At 41.0% G+C, this 12241-nt stretch overlaps 1 protein-coding gene across 2 annotated transcripts in view; it reads left to right on the top strand.

Moving 5' to 3' along the window:
* The window catches only part of SLC6A2 (solute carrier family 6 member 2), a 32895-nt gene that overhangs the window by 15570 nt on the left and 5084 nt on the right, over window positions 1-12241 (top strand). Inside the window, exons 6-12 of one of the 2 annotated variants that reach the window (XR_015750611.1) lie at window positions 1587-1690; window positions 5219-5343; window positions 6030-6142; window positions 6968-7096; window positions 7770-7869; window positions 8758-8897; window positions 8993-10464. Coding sequence is in view for 1 of the 2 variants with exons in the window: in XM_087971438.1 (XP_087827564.1) it covers window positions 1587-1690; window positions 5219-5343; window positions 6030-6142; window positions 6968-7096; window positions 7770-7869; window positions 10364-10464 (672 nt within the window). In the remaining variant the exon portion in view is untranslated. The remainder of the gene's footprint in view (window positions 1-1586; window positions 1691-5218; window positions 5344-6029; window positions 6143-6967; window positions 7097-7769; window positions 7870-8757; window positions 8898-8992; window positions 10465-12241) is intronic. The other variant, XM_087971438.1, reaches the window with a different exon arrangement.

The raw sequence follows: 12241 nt of genomic DNA, 5'->3' as shown, positions 1-12241 counted from the left end.
ATTCTATGTCTTCAGTTGCTTAAATTTATTAAGAGAATGATGATGCATAATATCTTGAATGGACAGAAGCTCATTCCGTGGTTGGAGCAAAGGGGCCAAATGATGAAACACGCCCCCCCTCAATATTGTGTTGCAAACTCTGGCTTTTAAGTTCTTGTGTGCAATGTTGTAACTCAAGTATGAAAGAGGGAGCTTGTGTATGTTGTGACATTGCATTCCACATCTTGTCATTCTGGCATTCTTGTGGTGAGGAACGGCCATTTATGCTTGAAGGTATATGAACGAAGCAATTGATGGTGGATTCTGTAGAAGTGGGGGTTGTATTTTCAGGGAACCTCTAGCAGGGAAGCAACATTAGCAGAGCAGGAGTGTGATGTCTGAAAATGAATGTCATCTTCACAAGGAGGAGAAGCCGTTGCTTCTCAAATCAAGCCTGCCCTGCCAGGAAGAGTGAGTGGCTTATGGGCCATTGTTCCCCAGAAGGAGCTTCCTGCAAACATCTTGGTGTCTGTGGATGTTCTCCAATTGTTTTCTTTTCCTTAGACTATAAATCTACAATTTATTATGTGCAAGCAAGCATCATACGCCATCCCTGTGCCAGAGCAACGTTCATAGCAAGGCGACACTGGAGCTTAGAGGGGAGACCGACTGGCTGGCTGGCACTCCTTGTAAAAACATTTAGTTAAGTAAAAATAGTTTGGGACAGTCACCCTGGGCAGGATGGGTCCCCGGTGAAGTCAATAAATAGCATTAGTGCAGAGGAAACAGTTGAAGAGGGAATGTTTTGGTGTAAATTATCAGCAGGGAAGATTTCTTCACAGGGTTAATGTAAAGATTTAGGCTGCAGAGGATAAAGATGAAACAATACTGTGATAATTTTCCCACTGACAATGGATGAACCATGACGTATCAATGGCATAAGAACGAGACTTCTCCGGAAGAAGGGATAAATACAGTATTTGTTAATATTTATTTATGCCTTTGTTGGACTTTGTTGCCTGTCATTCTTCAAGAGCTTGAGGCAATTTCCATGCAGATCTTGATGCTGAGCTGGGAGAAAATGGCCTAAAGTCAACCAATTCAGGTTTACTCCAAAGCTTCGTTCTAGTTTTTGAAATTTCTGAACCAGGTAGTCCTTAACTGATGACCACAATTGGGAGTAGAAATTCCATGGCTAAGCAAGGCCGTGTTAAATGACTCACACTTGATTTTGCAACCTTGCCGCTTACAAGCAAATTACTGCATTTGTTAAGTGAATCATACAGTCGTTAAGCAAACCTGGCTCCCTCCCACCCATTGATTTTGCTTGTTGGAAGTTGGCTGGGAAAGTTGTCAATCATGTGACTCTGGAACACTACCAAACATCTGAATTTTGATCACCACGACCATGGGAATGCTATGACGGTCCTAAGTGCAAGGACCAGTCATAAATCAACTTTTTTTCAGTGACATTGTGACTTTGAGCAGTTGCCAAACGAATGGTTGTATTCAACCTGTATTCTTGCCTCATTTTTCTTAAGCCTTAACAAACGCAAAAACAAACAAGCGCTTAAAAATGCATTCAACAATTAATTCTCTTTATGTAGGTATGGATTGATGCTGCCACGCAGATATTTTACTCTCTAGGAGCTGGGTTTGGTGTCTTAATTGCCTTTGCAAGCTACAATGAATTCCACAACAATTGTTACCGGTAAGTTGTGCTGGTTTAATTATGTGCATATCTTTAATCTTTCTATTGGCCTTTTTAAAAAAAACAAAACTATTTTCATGTAAGGAGACATTACCTAGAAAATAAGAGTGTGCCAAAGGGAAACCAGGCTGTCAGAGAACACTGTGGCTGGACACCATCAAAGCTGACACCAGACAGAGCAGTGGTCGCCAACCAGTGGACCGGGGACAACTGGTGTCCATGAGAAAATTTTGGTGGTTCACAGAGAAATGTCACCCCCAAAGGAATTAATCCAGGCTGTGCGGAAACACAAGGCTGTGCCACCCACATGGCCCACGGGAACACAAGGCTTGCGTCACTTGCACTGCGAACAACACGAGGTAGTGAGGGGAGGGGGGGAAGGGGGGAGGGGGGAACTTGCCCCACTCTCCCCACATGCCTGGCCTGGCCACTGGGCTGTTACTTTCCATTTATTTCTTCTTCTGCTTTTGGCTGCATGCAAGGAAAGCAGCAAAAGTCTTTCTTTCTCTCCACCAGAAATGAGTCTTTGGGACCCTGCAAGGCATCCTGCTCCAAAAGGCTGCACCAGCACGACAAGTCTCACAAAGACTCATTTCTGGCGGAGTTTGGGAGAGAGAAAGAAAGACTTCTGCTGCTTCTGCTGCTTTCCTCGCATGAAGCCAAAAGTCTCTCTCTCTCTCTCTCTCTCCTCCTGAGAACGGAGCTGGAGATGGTATCCTGTGATCACAAATAAAGAATGATCGATCAGTAGGAAAATGGGGTGGGGAATTTTCCTGCAGACTTTTTGGGGGATTTTCCCCAGGGTCTCTGGTCTGGCGGGATTTAAAATTATGGGTTTGGTGATCCCTGAGGTCCAAAAAGGTTGGCGACCCCTGTTCTAGAGCATAGAACAACTCCAAGAAGTCGTGCAAGATCAGAAGATGTGGAGAGAGAGAGCTGGGCAACAAAATCACCAAGCGTCGGACACAACCAAATGGAGTTCAGTTCATCATCATCATCATCATCACTCACCATTTCTGATCTGAAGAAGCCTTGTGGGAGAATCTCTCTCACAATCCCATACTTTGGGATTTCATTGAAATAAAAGAAGACTGTAGGCCACAAAAGGATAGAAAGGTTACTAACCAACAGATGGAAACTAATCAAGGAGACATCCCAGCTAGAAATAAGGAGAAATTTCCTGACAGTGAGAATAATTAACCAGTGGAACGACTTGCCTTCAGAAGTTGTGGGTGCTCCATCATTGGAGGCTTTTAAGAAGAGACTGGACATCCATTTGTCTAAAATAGTGTATAGTTTCCTGCTTGAACAGAGGGTTAGACTAGAAGACCTCCAAGGTCCCTTCCAACTCTGTTATTCTGTTCTCTGATTGATTAGACACATCCCCTTTCCCCTACCCCATAACTATGAGATTTGAAGAACACTGTTCCACCAAAACTTCAAACCCCAAAGATCTGCCCATGGTGAGGGATCATAAGCCATTTCTTTTCCATCACATTAGAAGAAAACATGGGTGGGGGAAAGGCTAGATATTTGTGGTGGGTGGATATGCAAACCCAAATGTCATTCAAACTAAGTGTTTTCATCATTGGGTTTATTTGGCGGTGAGATCAGCTCCTGCACCTGTTATGCAGAACTGGATGCATGTTTTTGTTTTTAGCATCCTGATAGTTTCCTTTCGATTACAATTTGGTTGGGCCACTTGAGATGGGCATCATGCAACAGCCGTGACATCTCTAATCACACACGCCTATCCTAATGACAGGCCATCTGCCTTTGGAATCAGATTGCCATTAATTGTAGCCAATCACTAGGATGAAGGCCTTTGAAGAAAAGGAGAGAGAAATGAAACGTTTCCGGCGTAATTGCTTTTATCCCTGTAATTGGAGTAAATTTACCATGCAACGTTTGAAAATGCACACGGAAAATGAAAAAGCAACTTCACCCAAGATCTGTTGAAGGAAGTATGGAATTCTCTTAATAGAATGGAATGGAATGGAATGGAATGGAATGGAATGGAATAGAATAGAATTAGAATAGAATAGAATAGAATAGAATAGAATAGAATAGAATAGAATAGAATAGAATAGAATAGAATAGAATTCTTTATTGACCAAGTGTGATTGGACACACAAGGAATTAGTCTTGGTGCAAATGCTCTCAGTGTACATAAAAACAAGATACAAGATATTAAGGCAGTTTTTCCAACTGGGTTAATTTGTTTAGTGATCATCATTCAATGTGCCTTCTGGCGTTTTGCTAGTGTTTCTCTTTCCTTGCCAAATAAGAGTAAATTTGCTCTCTTTTTGAAAAAAAAAAAAAAAAAACCACACTGTTTTTTAACCCTAAAAAAAATTTGCTTCTCAGGCAAGTGCAAAGATTTAGACTTTACTTGTTTAATTGGCTCAGTTTCAAATTGCTGCTGAGACTAGTAAATGCAAGATACTTTTTTTTTAATGGATCAGGCTTTTTGAATATGGATTCAAAAATAATCTGAAATCAAAGCAAATAAAATGAAGTGAAACAAAAAAAATTTTTTTTTAAATTAAAATAATATTTTATCCCAGATCTTAGTTGTTCTTCATTTCACTCACGATTCTTGCTTCTTCTTTAGCCCGGTGTTTGGAATACTGCCTGACAAACTAAACCAGAATTCAAATCCTATTTGTCTACGATGTCATAAATACCAGGTTAGCCTCAAAAATGCTAGATAAACGTGGAGGAAAAAAAAGGGAGAAATATATAGCAAATAGATATAAATATAGATTCATCTATTTCAGTTTTGCTTGTGGGTCTACAAAAATGTCATTGTGATGACCCAGGGTGGGATACAAAATAAGCACAGTCATGGAAACAGGTGAAGCCCCTTTAATTCCTTCACTTTGCTTCAAAGCACCAAATATACTTGACTGGAGACAAAAAACTCCCCAGCAAGCAGTTAGGAAAAGGAGGAAATGCCTTTTAAACTAAAAATGCCTATAAATTATAAAGAGTAAAAACAACACAAAACACGCTGAAGCAATTAAAGGAACCAGGTAAGATAAGGGCTTGAAGACGTCCACAGATATCGGAAAACACACTGGGAAGGACGCCAAACTCAGAGAGGAACGACAGACTAGAGATATTTCCATGTTTTGTTTCCAGCACTGGCCCATACGCATGTCTGTCCTTTTAACCAGTTCTCACAGCTGCAGCCCATGAAGAGGATCAAGGCCCTTTCCTCCCCCATAGACCACACCATTCCTGTCTCTCCCTTATCCTCTCCTCCCTGCGTGCCCTAGGATGGAGAGGGGGTGGGCCTGGGTCCTCCTCTGACTGCCCAGCTGGCCTCTGCCCTTCCCCAGCCTCCTCCACCACCTCCGGAGCCACACTCCCACTCCCTGTCGGCTGTTTCTCCTCTCCCTCGGAGTCAGACTCTAACAGGGGCACGACAGTCACTGAACCCAGCCTTTTTATCCCCTTTAAAAATATTGAAAATGCCTTTTCTTTATTATCCTCTTTTTCTTTCTCAATTTTTCATTCTCCTAGGGATGCACTAATGACTAGTACAATCAACTGTGTCACCAGCTTCATCTCTGGCTTTGCAATTTTTTCTATCTTGGGCTACATGGCTCATATATACAAAGTCAGCATTAAAGAAGTGGCTACAGAAGGTAAGGACCATACAACCCCATCTGTTCCATGAATGGTTTCCCATTAAAAAAAAAAACAACAACCTGAATTATCCATTGGCTCATCTATTCTCCTCTTTGTGCTAAAAGATGAGTGCCTGGTTAAACAAACTAGACGTGTCCGAAAATGTAGTAGAGATACCTGTCCTCTGAATTAAATTTCTGAGAATCTTGCTTGTGGGTCTTACTCTATAGGGGCGTGCATAAGCGCACCAATTGTGCCTACCGTCCCTGTCCTATTGTTTTTTATTTTTCTTATAAGTATCTATCTCATGTATTCAAAACTATATTTATTCTTATACCTGTATCTTGTAAGCAATTGACAAATCAAATCAAATGTAAATGTAAATGTAAATTTTCTTTCTTTCTTTCTTTCTTTCTTTCTTTCTTTCTTTCTTTCTTTCTTTCCTTTCAAAAATAAGCAAAAAATAAAAAAAATCTTCCGAAGGGTGGGACATAGTGACACCTATTGATCAGTCACAAGTATTACAACAACAAAAGCTATTCTGAATCTTCAGTTGGATCAAGGCAAGGAGAATCAAGGGACGGAGTGGAATGGTTACGCGCATTTACGTTGATTAAAGTGTATACACCTTAAGTTTAGAAAATGCATGTTTTAATATCTTAAGTTTATAAAATCAGGAAACCCAAATGTTCTTGTTTCTTAGGAGCTGGGCTGGTTTTCATCCTTTATCCAGAAGCTATTTCGACCCTCAATGGATCGACGTTTTGGGCAATTGTGTTTTTTATTATGCTCCTTAGCCTGGGCATAGACAGTTCTGTAAGTATTCTGTAAGAACCGTGGTGGTGCAGTAGTTAGAATGCAGCATTGCAGGATAGCTGACTGCTGACTGCCAGCAGTTTGATCCTGACCGCCTCAAGGCTGACTCAGCCTTCCACCCTTCTGAGATTGGTAAAACAAGGACCCCGATGGTTGGGGGAAACTGCTTAGAGAGGGCTGTAAAGCACTGTGAAGCGTTATACAAGTCTAGGTGCTATTTACTATTGCTATTCCTTGCTCTTTCCTTTTTCCTTTTGGTAACATTTCAGGTACTGAACTATTTTAATTCTAGAATCATCATTATCATCTTCATTTAATGACCCCATAATCCCTTGCAGGGTGGAGTCTAGGCTAGCGGAGTGTTTTAATTGCCGGATGCTCTTCCCATTGCCAATGCGGAGTTTTGAGTATGCGGCCAGAGAGAGAAATATCTGCATCTACCTAGGATCGAACTCACAGGCTCCTGGTTGTGAGGCGAGAGCTCCACCTCCAGCCCAACACACCACTCAATTTTAATTCTAGAATGATACTGTATATATCTAAAGAGACAGGGGACAGAAAGTCAGCAGAATATAGCTAAGATGGTATGTTTTTTGTGTGTGGATGCACACTTCATATATTAAAAAAAAATTCACTATTCAGGCTGCCATCTTTATTGTTTTAACCAACCCTAAAGATGCCCCTGTAGATACATTTTTCGTACTCTGACTAACCAGCATTAGAACTGTATGACATAGGAGGTGAATGGTTGTTTGTTCCAACCTGCCCATTCTTAGGCTGCCAACTTTTGATGACATGTCCATCTTCCCTTTCTCCCCAACTTAGATGGGTGGCATGGAAGCAGTCATTACAGGTTTGGCAGATGATTTCCAGATCCTGAAGAGAAACAGAAAGCTGTTCACACTTGCTGTCTGTATTGGCACTTTCCTCCTTTCTCTCTTGTGCGTATCCAATGTAAGTATTCTCTCTGGAAAGCATGCCTTTGCCAGTAAAATAAAATGAAATGAAATGTAGATGGGGGTTTGTTAGTACCAATCGAAGAGGATGTTTGTAGCTCAGGGTTGGTGCTCTTTGATGATAAATATTGTTTTCTTGCAGATGTTTCATTATCTAAGTAACATCGTGTGTAGTATTCCTCCCTTCCTCCTTGCTTATTCCCTTGTTTTCTTCCTTTCCTCCCTCCTTCCTTCCTCTTCCTTCCTTCCTTCCTTCTTTTTCAAAAGGCAACTGAACTTCCTTTGTTCTTCCTTGAAGATGCTTCTGAAGAACTGAAGAAGCTTCTTGGATGAGAAGCAAAAGGTCTTTAAGGAAACACAAAGGAAGTCCAGTTGCCCTTTGAAAATAAAAGCACCTTTGGGATAACCATGACTGAGAATCTCCATAGATTCTCCATTTGGTTTTAAAAATAAGACCTGGTTGTGCATCAAAGGATAAAAAAAAGATCGATAGGGACGATGTTATATTCCATCTGTCCTTACTGATATTCATTCACATTTTGCTAGTGTTATAATGGGTGTTTATACATTTCAGGAACCGGGCAAAATAATTTCTAACTAGCCCAAGCTTGGAGCATTCCATTCAAATTATTTATTGTTTATTTATTTTACAAGTTGTTTCCTTCTCATAGGGGGGAATCTACATACTGACTCTGCTGGATAATTATGCTGCTGGGACCTCCATCTTGTTTGCTGTTTTGGTGGAAGCCATTGGCGTTTCCTGGTTTTATGGTGAGTGGTGAGAAGAGCAAGTTTAGTTCTTTTATTTGATGACAGCCGGCAGACAGCGAGTCTGTCCCAAAGCTGGGTTTAAACTCTTCCCCGAGTCTTCATGAATACTGCAAAGAAAACTGACCCAAGACTCACTCAGGAGGAAGATGTATCTGCAGCATAGTTGGTGATCCATCCAAGGTCACGTGGATGGACGTATTTGCTCTCTGATCATCAGTGCAAGAAGGGAGCAGAGTTGGTGGAGAGGAAGAGGAGGAGGAGGACAACTGTGGAGTCCTTGCTCTCTGAACTGGGTTGTTCTCTTGCAGATGTTTCATTACGCAAAATAGGCAACCTTATCGGTGCTCTTAACCTTAGCACTGATGATGTTATCTAGTTTGGGTAATGAAACCGCTGCAAGAAAACAATCCAGCTCAGAGAGGGCGAAGGACCCATCCTTTCAACCCTGAGGCACAAATATTCTCATAACTTCAAATGGTCTAACGAACAGTCATAAGTCTATCTGCCTTCCTGTCTGTAGAAACCATCAGGAGGAGTTCGTCTTCATAGCATGGTCTTCTTGATTTTAGTTCTAGGGAGGAATGACTACTCAATGTCTGAGGATAATCTTTTGCCTTCTGAAAGTCTTCTATATGTCAACAGGCCCTGGACCAAAATGTAGACCCATGAGACATGGGGAAATTCATCCACATACAGAGGCAGGCTTGACTTTCCCCATGTGTATATAGCCATAACTCAGGCCACCCGAGGCCTTCTGCAAATTGAAATAAGCGCACTAGATTGTAGTGGCCGCATTCATTATCACTGCGTTTTACAAGGTTTACGAATTGCCTCAAGGCAAACCTTGAGAAGGGGAAATGGCTTCTTAATCACTCCTGTTCCTACCAGGTTGCGAAGGACGAAAATCTGTTCCTGGCAAACCTCGGAGACTGGGAGACTGAGTTTTCATGAGACCTTCAATTATGCTGTTCCCATCTTGTTGGATAAATGGCTGTAATTGCAGGGCATCTGAGACTCGGCTAGGAAAGGTAGCTTCAGTTCTCTCCCTCCATCAGGTGCTCGGTTGACAGCTTGTTTGGATCTCCAGATTCTACGCTGAATCTTTCTTCCTCTATTGTCACAGGGAGAACTTCTGAGAAGTTTAAATCCACTGGCTCTGCTCTGACTTGTTTAGCCCTATCCCGGCATAGACATTTAGGAAAGAAAGACCCTTGACTCCATATGGTCAAAGTGATAGGTTCTTTTACTAAAGATAAGTGGTTGCAGTGATTGTGCATAGACTGGGTGAAACCAGGCTCAATAGCAGTAACTATTGGGGGATCTTGGAGTCTTAGTGGATAACCAGTTAAATATGAGTCAACATTGTGCAGTGGCAACCAAAAAAATCCAGTCCCAAGTAGCATTAACAGAGGGATAAGATCAAGGGAAGTATTAATAACACTCTATAAAGCCTTAGTAAGACCACACCTACAGCACTGCATCCAGTTTTGGTCACCACACTATAAAAAAAAGATGTTGAGACTCTAGAAAAAGTGCAGAGAAGAGCAACCAGGATGATGAGGGGACTGGAGGCTAAAACATACGATGAATGGTTAACAGGAACTGGGCATGGCTAGTCTAGGGAAGAGAAGGATCATGGGAGACATGACAGCAGTCTTCCAATATTTGAGAGGCTGCCACAGAGAGGAGGGAGGTCAAGCTATTTTCTAAAGCACCTGAAGGCCAGACAAGGAATAATGGATGGAAACTGAACAAGGAGAGGTTTAACCAGGAAATAAGGAGAAACTTTCTGATAGTGGAAACAATCAACCAATGGAACAGAAGTTGCCTTTGGAAGTTGCCTTGGGAGCTTCATCATTTGAGACTTTCAAAAAGAGATTGGACTGCCATTTGTCAGACATGGTGTAGGGTCTCCTGCTTGGGCGGGGGGGGGTTGGACTAGATGACCTACAAGGTCCCTTCCAACTCTGATTATCTGTTATCTGTTACCTAAGTAAAGCTAGATCTGAGTATTCCCGTGAAAAGGTGACACTTTTCCCCTTCTCCCTGGCCCTCCCCTCCTCTACCAGTTCATCAGCATTCCTTTTTGATGGACTCCTTTGAGTTTGGTGCCTCTCAATGTCGTGTCGCATTCTGTTCCCAGGCCATGTGTCCTTGGTGGCTGGCTCATTCTGATTTGACGCCTCCGGTTCTTGTTCGCTTGTCCTTCTCCCTCCATTTGTCTTTCCATTCCCATGCCCGACTTTTACTTCCTCAAATTCCTCCCTTCCTCCCTTAAGTTTTATGGCAGGATGCCAGCCAAGTGAAGAAGCTGAAGATGGCAGGCCGGACATGGCCATTCAGTGCTACCCAGAACCTCAAGTGGAGGAAGCATAGATGGGGTTCATAAGTCTGTAGTTGTTGGGTGGGGGGCAACTTGGCTTGGGATGTTCTAAAAATATCTGAAAATGTTTTTATTTTTATTTTTCTTCAACCCTTTGTGGTCAATTTTCAGGTGTGGACAGATTCAGCGAAGACATTCAGCGAATGTTGGGTTTTAAGCCAGGCATCTACTGGCGATTGTGTTGGAAATTTGTGAGCCCTGGTTTTTTACTGGTATGACACTTTATTGTTCCTTAGAAATGTTTCATTGCTTTATTTATCTTCTTCCTTCTATCTGCAACGCTTTCAGTCAGGTTGGGTTTCTCTTCCCATGAATAGGCAGGACAACTAGACGACTTCAAAAATATGCCAAATTGGAGGAACTGAAATCACCCACTAACATTGTTTTAATGCCTGCATTGTATAGCCTCTAATATACAGCTCTTGCAAAGAAAGTCTTTACGATAGACTGCAATTTTGTACAATATTATCATGATTAATGTAGGTTATTTTTCATTAGGAAACTACACTGAAATATTCAGGCAAAGTAATCAAATCTTGGTTTGAAAAAGTAAAATGAAATCCATTCAGATTTTTCTCTCATCCCAAGAGAGAAGCAATGAAGGATATTTAGATTGATGGCACTATGGAAATCCATAGAAATGTAGAATTTAGTAGGGAATCTGAATTCCCAAACATCTCCATTTTAATGCCTATTTATAGCTGATGGTTCTCTAAATCTTGCTAATCCCCAGACATTTGTAGTCTTCAGTTTATGATGGTCTTCATTTAGACCATCAGCTTCCATGACCATTTCTGAAAATTCTACAGATTGAAATTTAGATGCTTGGAGCCCAGTAAGATTCCCAACAGGAATATTTTTGATAGCCTTTATGAGTTTTAAATGTTACAAACATCCTGATCAGATGATGTTTTCAGTGCATATTGAAAGAGGTTGTGCACAAAACATATGCTGATTTTATCAGTAGATGTGGGATTGTTCCCAGCCAACTATCTCTTTCCATACCGTAGGATGCTGTATCATTATATATATTTTTTAGCAAAAGTGAATTCAGGAATATTCCCAATGAATAGGAGTATTGGAAACAGATGGAATCAGGTTTTCATCCTCAGCTTTGTTTCATGATGCTCCCAGGTCAAAATTAAAGAATTCAGCTAAGGTCCTTTTTATATTAATGTAACCTTAATCCATTGTCTTTCTGGAACAATTCACTGCAAAGTGAAAATTTGGAGTTTTTTAAAAATTCCATTCGAATGGAATTAGAAAAACAACAGAGCATTGCTGGAGCCACAATAAGTTCCTGCTAAAACTGTTTCTTCCACAGTTAACATCTTTAACTTGATGTTTGAGTGATGGGTCAAATAACTAACATTATGGGCAGATCAAAAGGCTTTGGGCCTTTTTGTACAACGTAATTGCACTTGGCACTCAATATTAAATGTGAAGAGCTGGTCTCCTGTCCAGCAGTGTGATTTGTTTTGATTTTAAATAGATGCAAAAGCTTTGATAAAGCAGAGAAGCTGAGTGGACTTGAAAAATCTCCTAAGAAGTGTGAAAGGATAAAAGCTGCTAAAGACCAAGATTCTAAAATGAAGGGAAGGAACTTGCATTGGAATATCTCACTCACTCACTCGTTTATTTATTTAAGGATGAAAAATATATGCCCTTCTGAAATGTAACTGCTTAGCCATTGCTCTCTCTCTCTCTCTCTCCATCCATCCATCTACCTATCATCTATCTATCTATCTATCTATCTATCTATCTATCTATCTATCTATCTATCTATCTATCTATCTATCTATCTATCTTCTCCTCCTCCTTCTTCATCTATCTATCTATCTATCTATCTATCTATCTATCTATCTATCTATCTATCTATCTATCTATCTATCTATCTATCATCTATCTCTTCCTCCTCCATCTATCTATCTGTCTATCTATCCTTCTTCTTTTCATCTGTCTGTCTGTCTATCTATATATAATTTCTTC

This window comes from Notechis scutatus, chromosome 9, assembly GCF_049901735.1.
Source record: "Notechis scutatus isolate UNSWTSFEM ecotype Mainland chromosome 9, rNotScu1.2, whole genome shotgun sequence".
NCBI lineage: Eukaryota > Metazoa > Chordata > Lepidosauria > Squamata > Elapidae > Notechis > Notechis scutatus.
This window is presented reverse-complemented; position numbering and strand designations above follow the sequence as displayed.